Source organism: Heliangelus exortis, chromosome 1 (assembly GCF_036169615.1).
Source record: "Heliangelus exortis chromosome 1, bHelExo1.hap1, whole genome shotgun sequence".
Lineage (NCBI taxonomy): Eukaryota > Metazoa > Chordata > Aves > Apodiformes > Trochilidae > Heliangelus > Heliangelus exortis.
In genome coordinates this window covers 113,396,722-113,415,143 of record NC_092422.1, presented here as the reverse complement: position 1 = coordinate 113,415,143, position 18,422 = coordinate 113,396,722, and the positions used below count along the sequence as shown (strand labels likewise).

Below are 18,422 nucleotides of genomic sequence, written 5' to 3'. Positions count from 1 at the left end.
TACCTCAGCGTATCCTATGAGGGAGATTTCAAGAACGGTACAAAAACTGACAGGAAAAACTTCACAAGTGCTTTTGAGAAAGGCAGGACCATCAGAGAAGCACAAGCTCTAAAGAACTGGCCAAACGCAGAGCCATGATTAGGAGTCATGAGCACATGGTTACAAAAGCTTTAGGTTCCCTCTCTGGTTCAAAACTGCTCAGCATGCAGTGGCTGCATTTGTTCAGAGCTGTGTCAAGGGCTGGGCAAGATGGGTACCCTGAATGGAAGAACATGCCCCCAAGCCAAGCCAGTAGCTGTTGCTTCTGCAGAAAATTTGGTTCCAGAAAAGGGCTTACACCACTCTGGTGAAGTATCTAGGAGGAGGGAAGTATTGTGGAAATCTAGAAGGGGGGTCAGGAGAGGGTGGATGCTTTCAGTGAGAAAATGTCTCACTAAATCTCTTAGCACATCACGTGCTGAGCTTTCTGGAATACTTATGCAGAAGTGTTATGAAGGGAATTTCCACGTGCTGAGTATCTCTGAGAGCTTGCCTCTATCTCTGGGAAATAAGCTCTGGAAAGAATCAGATCCTATGTGAAGACCTCAGTGAATCAATACCACATGAAAAAAACCACGAGGCTTACAGACTACTTATAAATATACCAGGTACTGCTTCTGCACCCAGCTAATCACATATCACTTCATTATTCACGACAATGCTTCATAGTATCTTTGCAAATCTTCTGTGCAGGTAAGGAAGTGTCACATCTCTATTAGAGAAACATGCAGCAACATCCACAAGTCAAGAGTAGTCAAGCAGTACAAAGCACATACAAGAGAAAAGAATTGGTCCCTGTTGGAAAATGATCGCTGTTGCCATTTTTATTTCAGTAAGGGTACTAAGCTGCACGAAGACAGCAAAGTGAGAAAATGCAAAACGTGGACATACACTTTTCCTTGTGGTTTCATTAAGCTTTTTTAAAAGTTACTCACTTTTTTGTCTGGTTTGGGATGGGGAGAGGGTGGCAGTGATTTTCAAGAACTATGTACTGGTGTTAGATGGAGGCAGAGAATTTTGTGCCTGATTTCTAAAGCTTGCAACTGCATATAAACTTCTAGCATCCAAGTGCAGAGTAAAAATAACAGGTAGGTCCATCTTTGCAAAAGAGGCAGAACAATTATACCACAGACTGCTGAGTTCAGCTGATCTGCTCTAGTCCTGATAGAAAGAGAATGCCTCCATTTGCAAGTGCTTCTTGGAAGAAAAAAACTGAAACACATTCCTTGAAGCAGAAATAAGCGAAGAAGAAACCAAACTCACCTGTGCACTGAATCAATCAAAAATGATTTCTGTAAACAGTGAGATAATTGGGTATTTTTACGTAATTCTTAGCTGAAAGTAAGTTAAATCTTTTGCAGTCTTCAGATAGCAAGATGATTTTTACCTAGTGCTTCCTTATGGGGTTCAGTTATATCTGTGCATACAAACTGGTAGTCTAAAGTGTTTTAATACACCTTGTTCTTTTTTTTTTTTTTTTCTGTGTTTGTGATGGCTGAATTACAATCACCGAGAGCTAAACTAAATCTTTACATATCCTATGAAAAACAGGCAGCTAGAGTCCAATAGTGACATTAGTGTATCTACACAAGACAGTGTGCCAGCCTAAATATGCCTTGATCCAGCAGCCATTCATTTAATAGCAGTTGGGTGCTTTTCCAGGCACCTGAAGTCTACCAGGTACCTGCTGCACAGGAGTGCATAACCTGAGCACTGGCACAGTGAATCTGAGTGCATCCAGGGTGTACAGGAGGGACTAATTTGCTGCCCATATCATTTGGAGTTGCTTTTTGCCTGTAGAGACATACAGAGATGTGATTTATCTGCCCCATGGCTCAAGCATACTCTGGTAAGCAATTTACTCAAAGCTTTGAGAATCCTCAAGGTGCACTGGATCTGTGAGCACGCAGGTGGGAAGGAGAAAATTAATTTATCTGCAGAAGAGGGGAAGGATGATGAAGACCAGTAGTAGAAGTTTCAAAGTAGTGTGCACTGACAAAGCTGTATTGAATTCAGTAGTTTAAAAAGTGAGGCTTTTCATGCAAATTATACGTTGCTGAAGGGCTGTCTGTAAGGTGAGCTACAGCTGGAGTGATATTGATGTTGTGAATGCAAGATGAAGGAGATGAGAACGTTTTAAGAGACGTGAGCACTGTACATAAAAACAACTCTAGAGCCATGTGGGCTGCACAGTCAGAAAGAGAAGGGACAAAGCCTGGAGATGATGACTGTGGCCAATAAGGAAGCCTGTGCAGGGATGGGAACATCAAGTCAAGCTTCAAGTTGCACAACACACGATGCAGTGAAAAACTCTCCTTTTGAGTTTCAAACACATTCACAAAGCTGAGTATGGGGAACCCAGAGCTAAGTTAACTGGGAGGGCTGCACAGCAGGAGAGGGGCACTGACAGAGCAGTGGAGAGCCTGGCACTGATACAGAACAAATAACTACAGGGCCAAATAGAGGTGGTAATTTTTTTCATACTATGTTAATATGAGAGAATTAATCTCAACAGAAAACAAAAATATTAATAGGCAAAGAAAGTAAACACCTTCAAGCCTCAGAAAAGTTGAACTTGCCCTCAGTAGAAATTTATACAAAACATTTTGAGTAAAGATAAAGAATCTGGAACCTGAATTCACCATTCTCTGACTTTTGAACCTTGAATTGCTTCAAACTAGCAATATCCTGTCCTAAAAAAGTTCAGAATCTTGAAAACTGCCTTCCCTCACTGCAAATAGAAGCAAAGCCCAAACCTGGTTCACTTACACAAGCAAATACAAAACTAAGATAAAATCAGTAAAACTAAACCTGATTTTTTAAAAAAACAAGTGTTTATTCCGAAGACAAGATTTTAACTAATCAGAGGCTCTCATCATTTGTCTGTTGCCTATGTTACTGACTAAAAGTATATAGAGTAACCCCTCAAAACCACTTTTCTCCTCCTCCCTCCCCCTACTCCTCCCCCTTCACTGCTAATATGTTTTTAAAGACCTTGAGAGGAAGAGTAGAGGGAGCTCAGAGCCATCCTCAGGGCAGGGATGAGGACAGCTTGGCCAGAAATGGAACTTACTCAGCTTTCTCCCATGACTACAGTAACTTTCAGCTACGACTACTACTATGATGACAGCTGCCAGTACCAGCATCTGCAACAAATGTCTACTTTTCTCCCTATCCTGTATGCTGCTGTGTTCCTGGTGGGCATTGCTGGCAACTCTATCCTGATAGTAGCCTTGGTCTTCAAGAGACGGGTCCAGAGGCTGATTGATGTCTTCATCGTCAACCTCGCTGCATCCGACTTCATCTTCCTCATCACGCTGCCGTTCTGGGTGGACAAGGAGGCATCAGATGGGAGCTGGAGGGTGGGGTCCTTCCTCTGTAAAGCTAGTTCCTATGTCATCTCAGTCAACATGTACAGCAGCATCCTCCTCCTCACTTGTATGAGTGCTGACCGATACCTTGCTATCATGCATCCCTCTGTTGCCAGACGAGTCAGAACAAGATCCTTCTCCAGTGGACTCTGCATCTGCGTCTGGTTATTATCCTGCTGCTTAGGGATGCCAACCCTTTTGTCCAGAGAACTGACGAAGCAATATGGAAAGACTTACTGCACAGACAAAGCAGTGACAGAAGCCAAACAGATCGTGTCACTGTTGATGTTAATCCTGGCCTTCTTCTTCCCACTCTTGAGCATCTTAACCTTTTACTGCTCCATCACCAGGAAACTCTGTGCGCATTATAGGAGAGCTGGGAAACACGACAAGAAACTGAGAAAATCCATCAAGATTGTCTTCATTGTGGTGGCTGCATTTGTTATCTCCTGGGTTCCCTTCAATCTTTTCAAGCTTATGGCCATCCTTCTGGGACTCCTGAAGCAGCCTGACTGTTACCCCGACATGGTTGCCCAGCTGGGCATGAAGGTGAGCAGCCCTTTTGCTTTTGCCAATAGCTGTGCCAACCCTTTCATTTACTATTGCTTTGACAACTACATCCGCAGAGCCATGCTCCAGTGCCTCTGCCCACGGGTGAAAAGCAGCAGCAGTGTCAACAACTCTGATACGAAGGATACTCGCCTGAGCCACTCCTTATCCAATTTTGGTGTGGGGGAGTATGCCACTAGGAAGAGGAAGAGCTCTGTATCCCTCTGAGAGGGAGCTGGGACTGCAGAATACAGCAGGAAAAGAATAAGAAAGAGAAAGAAACTGAAAAACAAAAAAGAGAGAAAGGAGAATCAGACAAAACCACCAGTGTAAAATAGGGAGCGGTTTGGGTGGGAAGAACATTGCTTCCCTTTAAAAGGAGATAAATGGAATAGGACACCTTAACCACAGAATTACTGTTCTCAGTGATTGCTGTGTCACTGCACCATGTAAACCTGAAACCACTGCACAGAGAAGTATCCACAAACACTGACACTGGAACACCAGTGCAAGTACTACAAAGTACAGAAAGGAATAATGTAATTCTGTCGAAGCTGTTCCAAGTCAAGCTTTGAACTTAAATGTATGTAGGTGTTTATTCTGCCCAGAGCAAGAAAAACAACAGAACACAAGTGTTTCTTCTTTGGTTCCTAGCTCACCCACAGCAAGTCACAATGTCCTCAAACCCACCTGATAAATTTTGGTGTTTTGGAGGTTTTCTGAATTCAGAAATGCATTGTTTTAATGAATCACTGTGTTACTAATTCTCATAACTTAAGTCTTGTGCATTTTCATTAAGTATAATCTTCTTGACTATGGCATTAAATCTTAGTTTTGATCACAATAAAGTTCTAGCCCTTGTGATTTCAGAAAAAAAGATAACTTGAAGGCAGAGAAACCTAACACAATCAAAATAAATCCTTCATTTAACCCTTTTCCTAACCAAACCAAACACAAAATCCACCCATGCTTTTTAAATTTTGGGGGGAGGGGATCTGATAGAATATCCAACTGCTTCCTTTATCCTATAATAGTACAGCTGTGTGCCATTGGAAGTCCAGGTCTACATAGTATAGCTGCAACCTGTTGATGTAAAGACCTGCAGTGGGGCTACTTTCTCCCACTGTAGTCACAGTCAAATGCAAATGTGCCTCAAATGCAAAGTTAGCCATATTTTCACCAGCATTTGAGTGGACTATCAGTCATGGAGAATGCTGAGAAACCTGCATGAAGGGAAGCTCACAGAAAAGGAATTGAAAAGAACAATGTTTAAATTAATTTACAGAGTTCAAATCTGTCAATCAAGCATCTCCATGAAGTTGGCTCATCCCTATCTAGCCATCTGTGGGAAAAGCAGAGGTCTTGCATTCAATATGCTGTGGGGAAGCTGTCACTTGCCCACCTGGTGTCAAGTCTGGCAACAAGTGAGGTGGAGAAATAGAAAAAGCTCCATATTTTTAAAAGCTGTAGTCCTTCCTAGATTCACAAACTGAACAAATGTGGAACAAGGAGTTAAGCAGCTTATCAGAAAGCTGGTGCTGGAGTTTTATAAAGGTGACTACATCTATATTGTTAAATCTTTCATATCCTTCTAACTGCCAGTGATTGACAGGAATGTTTGTAAAGAAACCAGGGAACAATGTTTTGAAGTGCACAGTTAAAATACAAATTAAACTATCCCAGCACTGGGGTGTATACCTTGGCTGTGTTGCAACATCTAATATTCAGTTCTCTCTCTTGTTAAATGTTTAGCTTAATGTAAGAGTGCTTCTCATAAATATAATGAATTGGTATCATAAATCATCCAGATTGTGTAATGTGACTAGGTCAAAAGACTGCTAGAAACTTTCTTTTATATTTCCTGATATTTAAAGATAGTTATCTCTCTCCTTTTTGCACTCTGCCTTGATAGCTTTTAAACTAGCTTTAACAAAATCCACAAAGGTGCTGTCTAGAGGCAGAAGTCATATCATCACTAAGTCATAAAACACAATAAATGGAACCAAACTTGAACTGCAATAGATAACAGATTTTTGATGATATTTACAGCCCTGTAAGATAAAGCAAATTCATCTCTGTCAAGGAAAGAAAGAGTCAGCAAATACACATCTTTGGGTCTGGTTTTATAGAGTAAAATAACCTGGTAACAACTTGCATGCAATTTACTGCTCAGCAAACCCCATATAACTACTGGGCAGGAGGGTTTCAAATTACCTTTTAAAAGAGTTTGGTTCTGTGTTCCATTTTCCCAACTTTCCAAGGGCAGGAATAAGCTGGTATACAAATCCAGGCTGTGACTGACCACAGGGACAGGTCTCTCATAAACAAAAAGATTTGCAGCAGTAGACCCTGGTTCACTTTGGTCACCAGGAAAAAGGGAAACTTTCATATTTCTTTGAAGCTAAGAACGGTTTTCTAGGCAATCAGATGCAGGAGATTACTTCTAGAATAACAATGAGCTGTTTTACAGTCTTATGGAAAGTTATTTTAATAAGACACTACCCTAGCTAGAAAGAGTGACTGTCTCCCACTCGAGAAGAGGACCCAGCTTGAGGGTGAATGGTTGCACCCTTGCAGACCTGCTTAAAGGCTCCAAAGGGAAGACAACTAAACGAGCTAAAATAATTAATGAGAAACAGGCTGAAATGGGCAAAGCATGAACACCTGACTACTCTCTGTACAGCAGGAGAAAAAAATGTGTAAACTAAAGAGGTGTCCCTCTGATCTAAGTGCAGAGCAAGTACAGCCACTATAGCTTTTCATTTTGCACCTCTGTATTTTCTAAGTATCTATAAATGAGGATGACCATTTTGTTTTTAAAAAATAAATCCTGCTATTTGCCTTTTTTAATTGAAGATTGCAGTTGTGCCGTTTCATGTAAGGAGAGAAAGGAAAACATCACCTCTCCCAGGGGCAGTGCAAACTTAGAAAGCAAGGCATGGACACCTTGCCCAGCTCCCCATCCAGTTCCCTCCTGTACTCCCCAGCTAACAGAGCAAACCCTTGTTTGAGCAGGTGGAGAGAAGGCACCGTGGGGTCAGTGGAGGCAAAGTGTCTCCCAGCAATTCCTGGTGACACTGTGCTCCCTGACACTGATTTCTGGCACTGATTTCTGAAAAGGGCTGAATATTCACTTTTCAAACAAAAAATAAATGAATTAGAGAATATCAGGAAATAACTGTATGCATCCACTTCTGCACAAAAAAAATCCCCTCTGTCTTTTACTGTAAACAGAGATCCCAGAATCTGATACCCTCTTTCTAAGCTGATAAAGCTAGTTAAGATTAGTATAAAAGAACAGCTATTCCCCAAAGGATGCCCTTTCTTTTACCTTAAGTTTGAGGCAAAGAAAAGCAGACTATGAAACAGTGTGACACTCTGCTCAGTTAGAGAATGAAATGGTTTTAAAATCAATCCAAATTTCCAGTCTATCTTTAAACCTGGTAGGAAAAACTACCATAAAGTGTACACATAAATAAGTACACAACAAATATTCACCCTATAAAGTATCATGTGCCTGACTTGACCACTCACTTGACTTCCTCCTATTTACTGCCTAAACACATGCATGACCACACCACCCATTTCCCCTGTCACCCACTCCTCACCCTTCCTCCTCCAAGAACCACAGAAACACCTGCCTACGCCTCACACACAGAAAAACATTCAAACCATTACAAATGGATAAAAAAAAAAAAAAAAAAGAGAGAGAGAGAGATGCATATTTTGTACAGCTTTGAACCTTTGGGAGTTACCCTCCATGGGTACAATCACACCACCTAAGGAAATGTTGCAGGTAAGAGCAGAAGCTTGGCAGCTTTCAAGAAACACACACACACACACATATATATATACACACTTCCAGTGTCCTTATACCAACCAGAACATTATGAATGGAGAGGTGTTAAGAAGCAAAGAGAGGGCAGACAAATGCACTGAAAAGTGCAATGGCATGTGAAAGATCTCACAGCAGCTCACCTCTAGATAAGGTGCCAGATATTCTGATTTCTAGTCAAAGAATATGGTACTTCAGACCACTTGGGAACACTCAAGTAATCGAAAAACCCTTTTAGGTATCTTGCCAGAAGAGAGAAAAAGGCTCAGGGAAAAATCAAGAGAACAAAAAAGTCAAGCAGAGACATGGAGAACACCAGAACACACCTTTTTTTTTTTTTTTTTTTTTTTTGGCAAGAGTAGAATAGAGTATACCTGGATATGAAATGTGCTAGAACAAGGTACCCGTAAGAAACTAAGGTAGCACTTGAGAAGACAGAGCCCTTTATAGCAGAGCTGCCTCACAGAAGGATGAGATACAGACAGAGGAAGGGAGAGAATAAATCTCGAACACTCCTTATAATCCAATATCTTTTAGAGCTGTTTTGGCAGCATGAGTGGATGGTGCTGAGGCATGCTCACATCTGAGGCATGCAGTCACCTTAGAGGTTGCAACCATCCTGAGGCTATCAAAAATGTCTGAAATTCCTGCTGATTCATGAAAGATGTAACCCTCCTAGTGTTCTAATTTTTAAGAACATGTGCAACTAAACTGATGATCCTTATAGGTCCTTACCTCCACTGTCATCAAGATAAATACCAGCAAAAGTTAGTAGGGAAACTGCTGTTTTCCTTGAAATCGATTGCAGTATTAAATTATTAACTTCAGGAGTTGGGTTTTGACTGACAGAGAAGACTGAAAGCCTAATCCCCAGGCTACCTTCTCAGTAGTGAACTCAGCTGGATTAGTGTGCCTTTCATGCTATTAATTCATCTCTGAAAGGTCTGAAGACCCATGAAACTCCTATAGCTATATGGTCTAACTCCTCCATATGGAGAGAAACAATCTGAATAGATGCTCCCAGCTGTGCTGCTGGACTAGACTTCTGGATATTAGATACAACTTCCTTAAATTTTCTTAAAGCAGCTTGGATCAAGTGTAAGGCAATAACTGGGGTTGTTTGAGATGAAGAAAAGGAGGCTGGATAGACCTCTCTACAACTACATGGAAGGAGGTTGTAGCAAAGTGGAATTTGGTTTCTTCTCCCAAGTAACCTTGAGTAGAAGAAGAGGAAATAGCCTCATATTGTGCCAGATGAGGTTTAGATTAGATATTAGGAAAAATTTATTCACTAAAACAGTTGTCAAGCTCTGGAACAGGATGCCCAGGGAAGTGGTGGAGTCACCATCCGTGGAGGTCTTTACCAGATGTGTAGATGTGGTGCTTAGGGACGTGGTTTAGTGGTGGACTTTGCAGTGTGCTGTGTTAAAAGTTGGATTCAGTGATCTTAAGGGCCTTTCCCAACCAAAACAATTCTATGATTCTATTATGATCCCAATTTAGGCACCTATATTTTTTTGCTAAGGCATGCATCCCCTTCTCCTGTGGTTGTAAGCAGGAAAGCCAGCATTGCCAGGGAGCAGTGTCAGGCACAGGACCTCCCTCAGGCAAGCACCAAACCCTCTGCAGTTTGTGCCTGCTTTAGATTTCACTTGCACCACAGCTTCAGCAGGCAGCAGCAACACAGGAAGCTGTGAATCTGCTCACCACAGGCAAGGGAAGCAAAGATGCAGTGAAAGGAGCATCAGTATGGGGTGAACACGCCTCAGGGACTGTATGTTTGGGTTGCAAGCTGACACTGAAATGCATGCTGGCATTTCTTCATCTATACCAAACCTGTGAGCTGGTCAAACTAAAGGAGCTCAGGTATCCTAACCCACGTGGCTACCATAGCTCTGGCTGCACTTCAGGCCCAGCAGAACAGCAGTGGTTCTGGAGGCTGAGACCCTCTCCTTTCTGTAATAGTCAATGCTAGCACCTTCCAGCATGTGCCCAGCAGCTGGACAGAAAGCACCATTGGGAAACCTCCTCTAAAGATCAGGCAAAACCAAGTCTGACACTCTCAAACTTTGGACTAAAAATGGCACAAAGTTTCTGCCATGTAAGAGGGACCCAGCTGGGAGGGTGCTGGAGGGAGTAAGCCCAAGGCAGGCAAGCCTCCCACTCCTCTGGCTGTAAGACTGTCCTTATCCAGCAACATCTCCACAGCTCATGTGCTGCTATACCAAGGGATGCCCCCTAGGCCACACAGACAATACCCACTTTAGCCATACTTGAAAGTCAGAGGTGGAGGCTAAGAGGTTCAAAAAAATATTGTAAAATCTGTGTTTGCCTGAAGACTAAATAGGAAGGCATCTGCCCTAAATCAAGCCTTGTGAAAAGGTCTAGAGGAAGCGAAAGATTACAATAAAAACAGGATTTCCAAAATGCTGCATATAGTGAGCAAGGACCAAAGTATACATTTTTAGTCATGTAACAACTAAATCAGAAAGAAAAAAAAAGCAGTCAGTTAATCTTCTGCTGACTTCACATTTGACAGAGCTGTCCAAATTTTTATGAGACCAAAAAGTAAACTGCTTCTTGCCTCACAATGTCCATGATTTGATTAGAGTGTGCAACACACACAGAGTGTGTTAACAGCAGTGTAAACAGCAGTGTAAAAATACAAAGGGTGAGGTGTCTTCTGCTAAGAAGTGTAAAATGCTGCTAGTTATTGACATAGAGAGTGTCTCATGTTCACAGAAAGAACAAGTAGTGTCATTCAATGTCCTTCCATTTTATTTTAAGAAAGCAACCTTGTATTCTTAGTCATGCTTTAACACAAGTGGCATTACCAGTGCAGCACAGCTGGAAGAGACCTCAGGCAACCATCCAGCTAACAAACTAGGATCAAATACATGTAGACTATCCTTGACATATTATCTGTCAAAAATGTAAGAGAGTAGGCCACCATTTATCCTCAGACTTCAATTCATGTACTGAGAACCATGGCAGACAAATATATTCAGAGGATCCTTCCGATTGCTTTTGAACTTGCAGATTTACCTTGTAACCACCTTCTTTCTTTGCTAACAGGAGAGGAGATGAACCTTCATTTAAAATGAAAGCTGATGGGCTTTGAGGACATAACCAGCTATTAGCATCACCAAACTGTCACTTCACACATGGACACACTCTGACATGTCCATTTAGATGCTTCAAAACCAGGGTTTTTTTATTGACTCAGTTATGTAAGTCAGGTCTGTGATTTACTCAATCAAGGGAGTAAATCATAAACTCTGGTACCCTGGGGGTGCAAGTGCTTGTAGAGTAGTGAAGTACTTTCTGCATTCATGCTCTGTATTTTGATTTTATGTGTTATGACATGACAGGATTTAGCAATGTCTGCATTACCTGCCAGACCTCTATGATAGCTGGCTGCCAATGAGTTGCCCAAAAGACTTGTCATAGTGCCCGGTATTCTTGTATTTTGGTTTTTTGCCATAAGCATTTTTCTCCAGGTTAACAGGTGACAATTGCATGCAGCACTTTTCTAACACTGCACACGAGCTGGAAAAAATTGCTGACCTACACTGAATCAATTCAATACAGAAATATTTCTTTTCCAGTCTTGTTCAGCCACACTATGTGCCCTCTACAATAACACATGATGAAGAAATAGGTGCTTACAACTGAAGTAGAAAATTTTTAAACTTAGTAAGACCTCAAAAGGACAGAGTTTATATGCACAAAGGACATGTTTACAAATACAGAAGTTATTCAGGCTAATGGCTATTTTGGATGAAGCATTACGTGTCAATAAATGTTGAAGTATTACATGTCATGTATTGATTTTATATAGTAGGTCTTTATTTTTCTGAGGTATGAAAGTACTACTATTTGGGAAAATGGGTATCTCCAAATAAAATTATCATTCTCTCCCTGCAGAAATATCTATCAGTGTCATTTTTACAAAATATTACTTCTATCAATCAGCATTACTAGAACATACGAAAAGCTCCTTTTAAATCTAAAAATCACCACAAGCTTCTAACTGTCAAAAAAGACTTAATGAGTTACTTAAACAGTCAAAGTAATGGTATAGGCATCTTAACTCCCAATCATGTCTGACACCCAAAAAGAAGAAATACAAGACTTCCCACTTTCATGCCAACCAGAGCAGCTCAGAAGAATGGGAAACCCAAAATGCTGAAGGAATGAACACCTACAGTGATAGCTTATCTGACAAAAGACTAAGGATAAACTAAGGATAAAACACCTTGTAACTATTAGCAAGGTTTGATTTGTGTGGGATTTATTTCTTTTTCAAAAAAGAACTTTGTGTTTTACTGACCACAGACAAAACCAGATTTAGTCCTGCAGATCATGCAGCCACACGGGCTGTGTTACAGTTCTGTGCCCTCCAAGCAGCAGAGATGACCCAAGCTTGACATTTTGAAGAAGTCTCTGTGGGGAAGGTTACCTGGGAGGCTCCACACTCCACTCCAAAGGGAGAGATCCTCCAGCAGCAGGACTTTAACTTCATCATCCCAGTGATAGACAAAGCCTTTGGAAAGATGAGAAAATGTTACACTTAGGAAAAGGAAAAAAGTGATTATTCAAAGCAGCAAACTTAACCCCCTTGTTTTCAAATACTAAGTTACGAGTTTTCTCATGCACCTATAGATTTTGTCTCTTAAGTGAACTCTGTGAATAAAGCAACCTCATATACCCAGGGTCTGAACCCATTTAACAAGGATGCTACTTGAGATAGGAAACCATTCAAATTAAATATCTGCACTCTTTGCTGACATATTTACTCTGCTAAGACCTTCAGTAACCAGTGCAACTTCGTGTTGATAACATTTCTTATGAAGAATTTCCAGAGATGCTCCCAACATAGCAGTGTTATAGTGCCTTATGCTGTGGCACACACTCAAACATCATTGTGTTTATTGCACCAGGAAATTTTAATAAAGCCATTTTATTGCAGCTGCTGTCAAGACAGTTAATTTGCACTTGTGCTGCAGTTTTCCAGGTTTTTGAACAGCAAACCAAGAACTGTTTCTTAAAAACATTTTTTGAGAAGTCACCTAGTCACATACAACCCCCAAAATCTAAACATGAAGAGGAATACTGTAATATCATAGAATGGTTTGGGCTGGAAGAGACCTTAAAGATCATCATGGGCAGAGACACCTCACACTAGACCAGGTTACTCAAAGTCCCATCCAACCTGGCCTTGAACAGTTCCAGGGATGGGGAATCCACCACTTCTCTGGGCAACCTGTGCCACTGTCTTACCCGCCTCGCAAGAAAGAATTTATTCTTAATGTCTGGGATTGTTTTGATTGGCTCATATTCCCTCTCCTGCCAAAAGTTAGGGTCTGCAAAGCACCATGTAACCTATGTACTCAAGCAAAAGGAACCCCCCACCTCACTGGTAAGAATGCAGGCTAAGAGGGCAAGTGTATGTGAAAATCCATCTTTCTGCATGTTGCAGAAACAACATTCAAACCCTCCCCACCCAACACTGTTCCAGCTGCAGACTTCCAACCATCACTTGGCCCATGCCAAAACACCTTTCCCCAACACAACAGGGTCCAGACAGGGGTAGGGATGACTTATGCATTCCAGCCGCACCAAAACCATTTTTATTTTATTTTTTTTCTAATATAAAACCGCTCCTCCCTCATCCCAGGCACCTCTGCTCGACTCCCACCTCCCCGAGTAGCCTCAGCTTGGAGCTGGGGACCGCCTTGGACTTCGCAGACCGGGCTTGAGGTACCCGGCCTCAGTGAGACTGCCCGTCCAGAACCTCCAAAGACCCCCGGATCCGGTCCAGCCCAGCGGAATTAGCGGGGATAGGGCGAGGGTACCAAAGCTTCCCAAAAACTAACAGCTCCCCCCCCAAAAAAATACTGAGGTCAATAGATGACCGTGCGTGTGTCTGTGCTCACGGCGGAGGAGATGCCGTGGCCGCAGGACTCCTCTCTCCCCGCTCCTCACCGCTCCCGCCGCCCCAGCCCCTACCTGCGCTCCCGGCCCCGCTCCCGGCTCTGCCGCCGCCCCGGACCCGGTCGGAGCGGGAATGAGGCGGCAACGGCGTCGGGGTCGGGAGCGGGGAGGGAGGGGGGATGTTAGGGGGAAGTTCGGGGGGCATTGCGTGAGAAGGGCACCGCGACCGGGGTACCGCTCTGAGTCAGTGCTGGCAACCCGCGGTCTGTGGCCGAAAGAGGGACAGATGCTGAGTGATCTCTGCCGCCCTCCTGGCACGCAAGGCTTCCATGTCACCCGCCCGCACCTCGCTGGGACCGCACTGCCCCCCGCAGCCGGCCCCGATCAGTCCTCTCTCCCCGGAGCCTCCTGATGACCCCTCCTGAGGTGCTTCTCCTGTCCCCGCCGGGCTGTGTCCCGCAGCCTCATCGTTCCGTGATGCTGCTCCTGGAGACCGGCAGTCGACCACCGGTGATGCCGGGACAACACCGGGACTTCGGGAGTGGGGCTGGCACGGCTGATCATCCTCTTCCTTCGGCCCACGGGGCCTTCCCTTGTGTTCTGACTGTGAATTTTCATTACTGACACCATTTACACACATTTTGGTGTTTACTTTTCAATTTTGTAATTTTTTTTTTTTTTTTTTTTTTTTTTTTTTTAACCTCTAAGCCTGTAGAAAAGCATGGAAAAAAAAGGCTGTCAGCTATGCACCTCACCGGGCATCCACCATCTTTGCCTGCTCCCTCACGCTGGTAGTGGCAGCCGAACCTCTCTGTCCCTGCCCTCACAGCCCTGTGCTGCCATCACCACCACAGGACAAAAAAAAAAAGATATAATAAGGTTAGATAGAAGTATGTGTGTCTGTCTGTCTGATCACCACATGGGTGTGACTACCAACCATAAATGTTACAGATTCTCTATTACTTCTTCCAGCCTTCTTCATCTCCCCTTGGAAGGAGAAAATTGGGTTAGGTTTCTGCTGCTGAAGGGATTGGGTTTTTTGTCACCATTGGGACTGTTTCTGGCACTGATGCAGGGCCTAAGGCATTAGTTCTTTAGCATTAATTTGTGATTTTTCCAAGTGTTAATGTAAGAAGTGAAGGGAACTAGGAATTGTAAAAGCTGGGCTGTTCTGTGCTATCATCACTTTGAATCACTGAAACTGGAGTAAGGTATTAAGCTTAATAATTTTTTTTTTTTTTTTTTTTTTTTTGAGAAACAGTGTTTTTGCAGAAATCAGGAATATATGAGGTGTTTGTTATTCATCCCTCTCAGAAATGAGAGAAAATTGACATTTGGTAAGATTTTGTTTCAATGGACTTAGTTGAACCACAAGCCACAAGCTTTCCCAAAGCTTCCAAGTGAATGATGGTTACTCACAAAGAAAGTTTCTGTGACATGAATCTCACTGAACTGAATGCTACACTTGCAAAGCTTCTCCAAGAGTCTTGAATCACTCAGTGAACTTCTACAGACATCACTTGGGAAGTGATTTCCATCCCTATTTTACAAAGAAATTACAAAACAAGCTGTTTATTCCTACTAAAAAATGGGAGTAGATGTAAAATATTTTAACTTGGAGAGCAAAACGTATGACACTCTCATTAGCTGTCTCATAAATTTGGCACAGGATCTCTTTTGAGATAAAATGCTTTTTTTTTTTCCTAGTGATTCCATCCTGAATGTTGTCTCAGCTGCTTGTTTCTGCCCTTAAGGATCTCTCTGAAGAGTGATGTCAGTAATGTCAGGGTCGTAAGTGGGAGCTCACCTGTTTTGCTGTTTGTAGGCTGCCCTACATTGTAGATTGTGCAGCAGATTAACCATCTGGAAGGTTTTTTGTTTACTTCTTTCAGAGAATACAAATGCATGGATCACTACATGATAATTCAGTACAAACAACTACAGAGATCTTTGGGCTCATTCAGGTTTGCCCCTGCACTAAAATTGGTCAAATACCAAACAACTAATCAGCATGGGGCTGGCTTGAATTTTCTGATGGTTATATTGCAGAACAAAAGTGCATTTAACAAAATATCAAGCCTTTGTTCATTTTTAGCATGAAATTCATAGCAGGTTCTGCTCTGCTCCAGCTAAGTGGTGATGTAATACAGAAAAGCCACTGGGCTGCATCGATGAAGTCACACAGCAGGCTCAAAATGAAGTATGATCCCTCTATACTTTCCAGACTTTTCCCTACACTTTTTGGCAGTGCATGCAAATAGATTAAAAAAGCTGAAGCAACGAGTTCCAGGATGCCAAACTCTTACAGCACATTCAGGCTCTTTCAAAGAACTCATTCTTTTTGCTCTTTCAGAAAGAAATACTTTTGAAATGCCAAAAAAATGTGTCCTGAGAAAACTCAAAATGCTGAATTCTTCTCTGGGGCAGGAGAGGATTTAAGCAGCAGGGCTTCTCTTGCAGAAGCTGTATTTGGGAAAAAAAGAGACAAAGACTGAGCAGATACGTTCAAAACAAGCAGGTAGGAAATCATCTCTGTAGCAGAAAGAGCTGAAGTTTCTGTATTTTTCATGTGGTAAATGCTCTTATCAGCCCCAACTGCGCTTTTCTAAACCTTCTAAATACAGGTTCATTTACATAATCCATATGCATGTCTGCATTCATGTGTGACCAGGGAAGCACAGACAGTCTAAGTGAAACAGGCAGCAATAAAGAAATCTTCTGAAATGGTGAAGCAACCAGAAATGGAAGAACTTGCTGCTCTGCGTGGGGCCACTGATTTCATTCTGATAACGTATGGTACCAAGCAGCTGCTGAGACAGAGAAAATGTGAAATGAGATTTTCTTTATTCCATGTGAATGGTTAAGTTTATATTGATAGATGATCCAACTGATAATAACAAAACCAAAACAACAACAACAACTAAACAACCCTAAAACAGAGACGACTCATTTCTCCTAATTTAATACCCTAAAACATTGCTCCAACAGGACAACAACTACAAGATGTTCAAGTTTGTGCTTAAGCAAAATCTTCTCAGCAGCAAAGATCATGGGATAGTGAATTCAGAGTGGGTCAATGGAAGCTTTGGAGAATCAGGTACTGTAGGCAGTGTGTCTGATCATTGAGAAACAAAGTGGACACACACATTTTCAGTGTTCAGCACTTCAGACTGGAGAAAGAGCCCTACTGTTAGCTTAGGACATTCTTCCGCCCAGTGCCACTCAAGCAATAGGAAGTATTTAAACATGACCCTGGCAAAGCCCGGTCTCCTGAGATGTCAAATGCTGTTGTAAAATGAGGAGAAGAGGTTAAAATGAAGGTCTAGGAGTCTGAATGTGCAGTCAGATCATCAATGATCTGACCATTAATGCTAGGAGACTGTCACGGAGATACCAGATGGAATATGGCTTTCTTCTGTTAATTTGCCTTTTTTCAGTTGTTTGAGTCCTTCCTCCAAGTGGAGGGAAAGACAAACCTTGAGGAAACACATTCAGTTTCTAGAGGTATTGCTGCCACTTCCTTTTCTTCCTTCAACCTCTTGCTTCTCCCTGTGATGCCTCATCTCAGCCCATGTTCTCTTGCACACTTCCCTGGGAAGGGCCAAACATTGACACCTGCTGGTCTCTCCTTGGGCTTTTCTGCTTCCCCTACTCAACTGCTGATTACTTGACCATCTAGAAATAGTGCCAGGGAGCAGCATGAGCTGGGATGTTCCAAGCCAGGGGGCAAGCCAAGAGCTGGCAGAGCCCACATCACTGGTAGTGACACCCCCAGCCAGGGCACAGTCCCACTGTACCTAAGCAGAGGTGAGGTAGTAACTGGGACAGGGTCCTTAAACAGTCCCAGGCAAGAGCAAGTAAGAAGCCATCTCCATCTCAGGGAGCCCTCTGAGGGCAGCAGGAGGCAGATCTGGAGCCAAGGCTAAGGCATAGCTCCAAGCTCCATCCAGGAAGTACAACCAGGGATAGTACAAGGCTCCCTATAGCATAGGTCCAGTACCCATGCAAGGAAACCCACCAGTAAGCCAGACCAGCAAGGACCAGCCACAGGTGTGAGTGCCTGGAGCTTGAGTTCAGATGTGGTTCCTGGGCCTGAAGGCAGGGTACAGGGATGCAGGTCTGAGGTGAGGGCCATTATGGATGCTTTCAATCTCTGCCAGTTAGTTCAAAGGGCAATGCTGGAGCAGAATAAAGTTTTAGGTTGAAGAGCACAATGAGGATGTGTCAAACTGAGATGTTCCTTAAGAGAAAATAGTGTTGCTTTGCAGTAATTAAGCAAACCTCCTTTGGCCAGTTGTAGCAATGCTCTCTTTAACAGAAGCTCTGCCCAAGTGCACATGACTCCTAAATCTCAGGCTAGCAGAGTTTTGTTTTAGACTCTGCCACAGTCTACCAGCATGGTCTCAGCTAAAGTACCTACTTCTGCTTGCTTAATAATGAAGTAGATGGATTTCTGTATCTTTGGTGGGCATTTGAGATGAAGCAGTTACACAGGGCTGGAAAGATCCTGCCAGGTCTTCCTGGACTGTCTTAGTATAGATGCCTCTCTCATAAACAGATCACCTTCCATCTTAAAGACAGTGATAAATTTTCCTCCTACTGAATAGCCTTTCCAGTGTGTTTTGGAAAAGCTATTCAGTAGCTTCACTGGCTGGCTGATGAAATATACTTTAAAAGTCCTGCTCAGATTG

At 42.7% G+C, this 18,422-nt stretch overlaps 1 protein-coding gene across 1 annotated transcript; it reads left to right on the top strand.

Moving 5' to 3' along the window:
- The first annotated feature begins 2,170 nt into the window (after positions 1–2,170).
- Positions 2,171–5,033, top strand: GPR15 (G protein-coupled receptor 15). The gene has a single exon (XM_071742742.1). The coding sequence runs from the start codon at positions 3,081–3,083 to the stop codon at positions 4,185–4,187; it is 1,107 nt and encodes a 368-aa protein (XP_071598843.1). The 5' UTR covers positions 2,171–3,080; the 3' UTR covers positions 4,188–5,033.
- Positions 5,034–18,422: the final 13,389 nt, after the last annotated feature.

What these genes read in the sequence shown, in the direction of transcription:
- GPR15 (XM_071742742.1), top strand. Translation starts at nt 3,081, where the DNA reads ATGAGGACAGCTTGGCCAGAAATGGAACTTACTCAGCTTTCTCCCATG.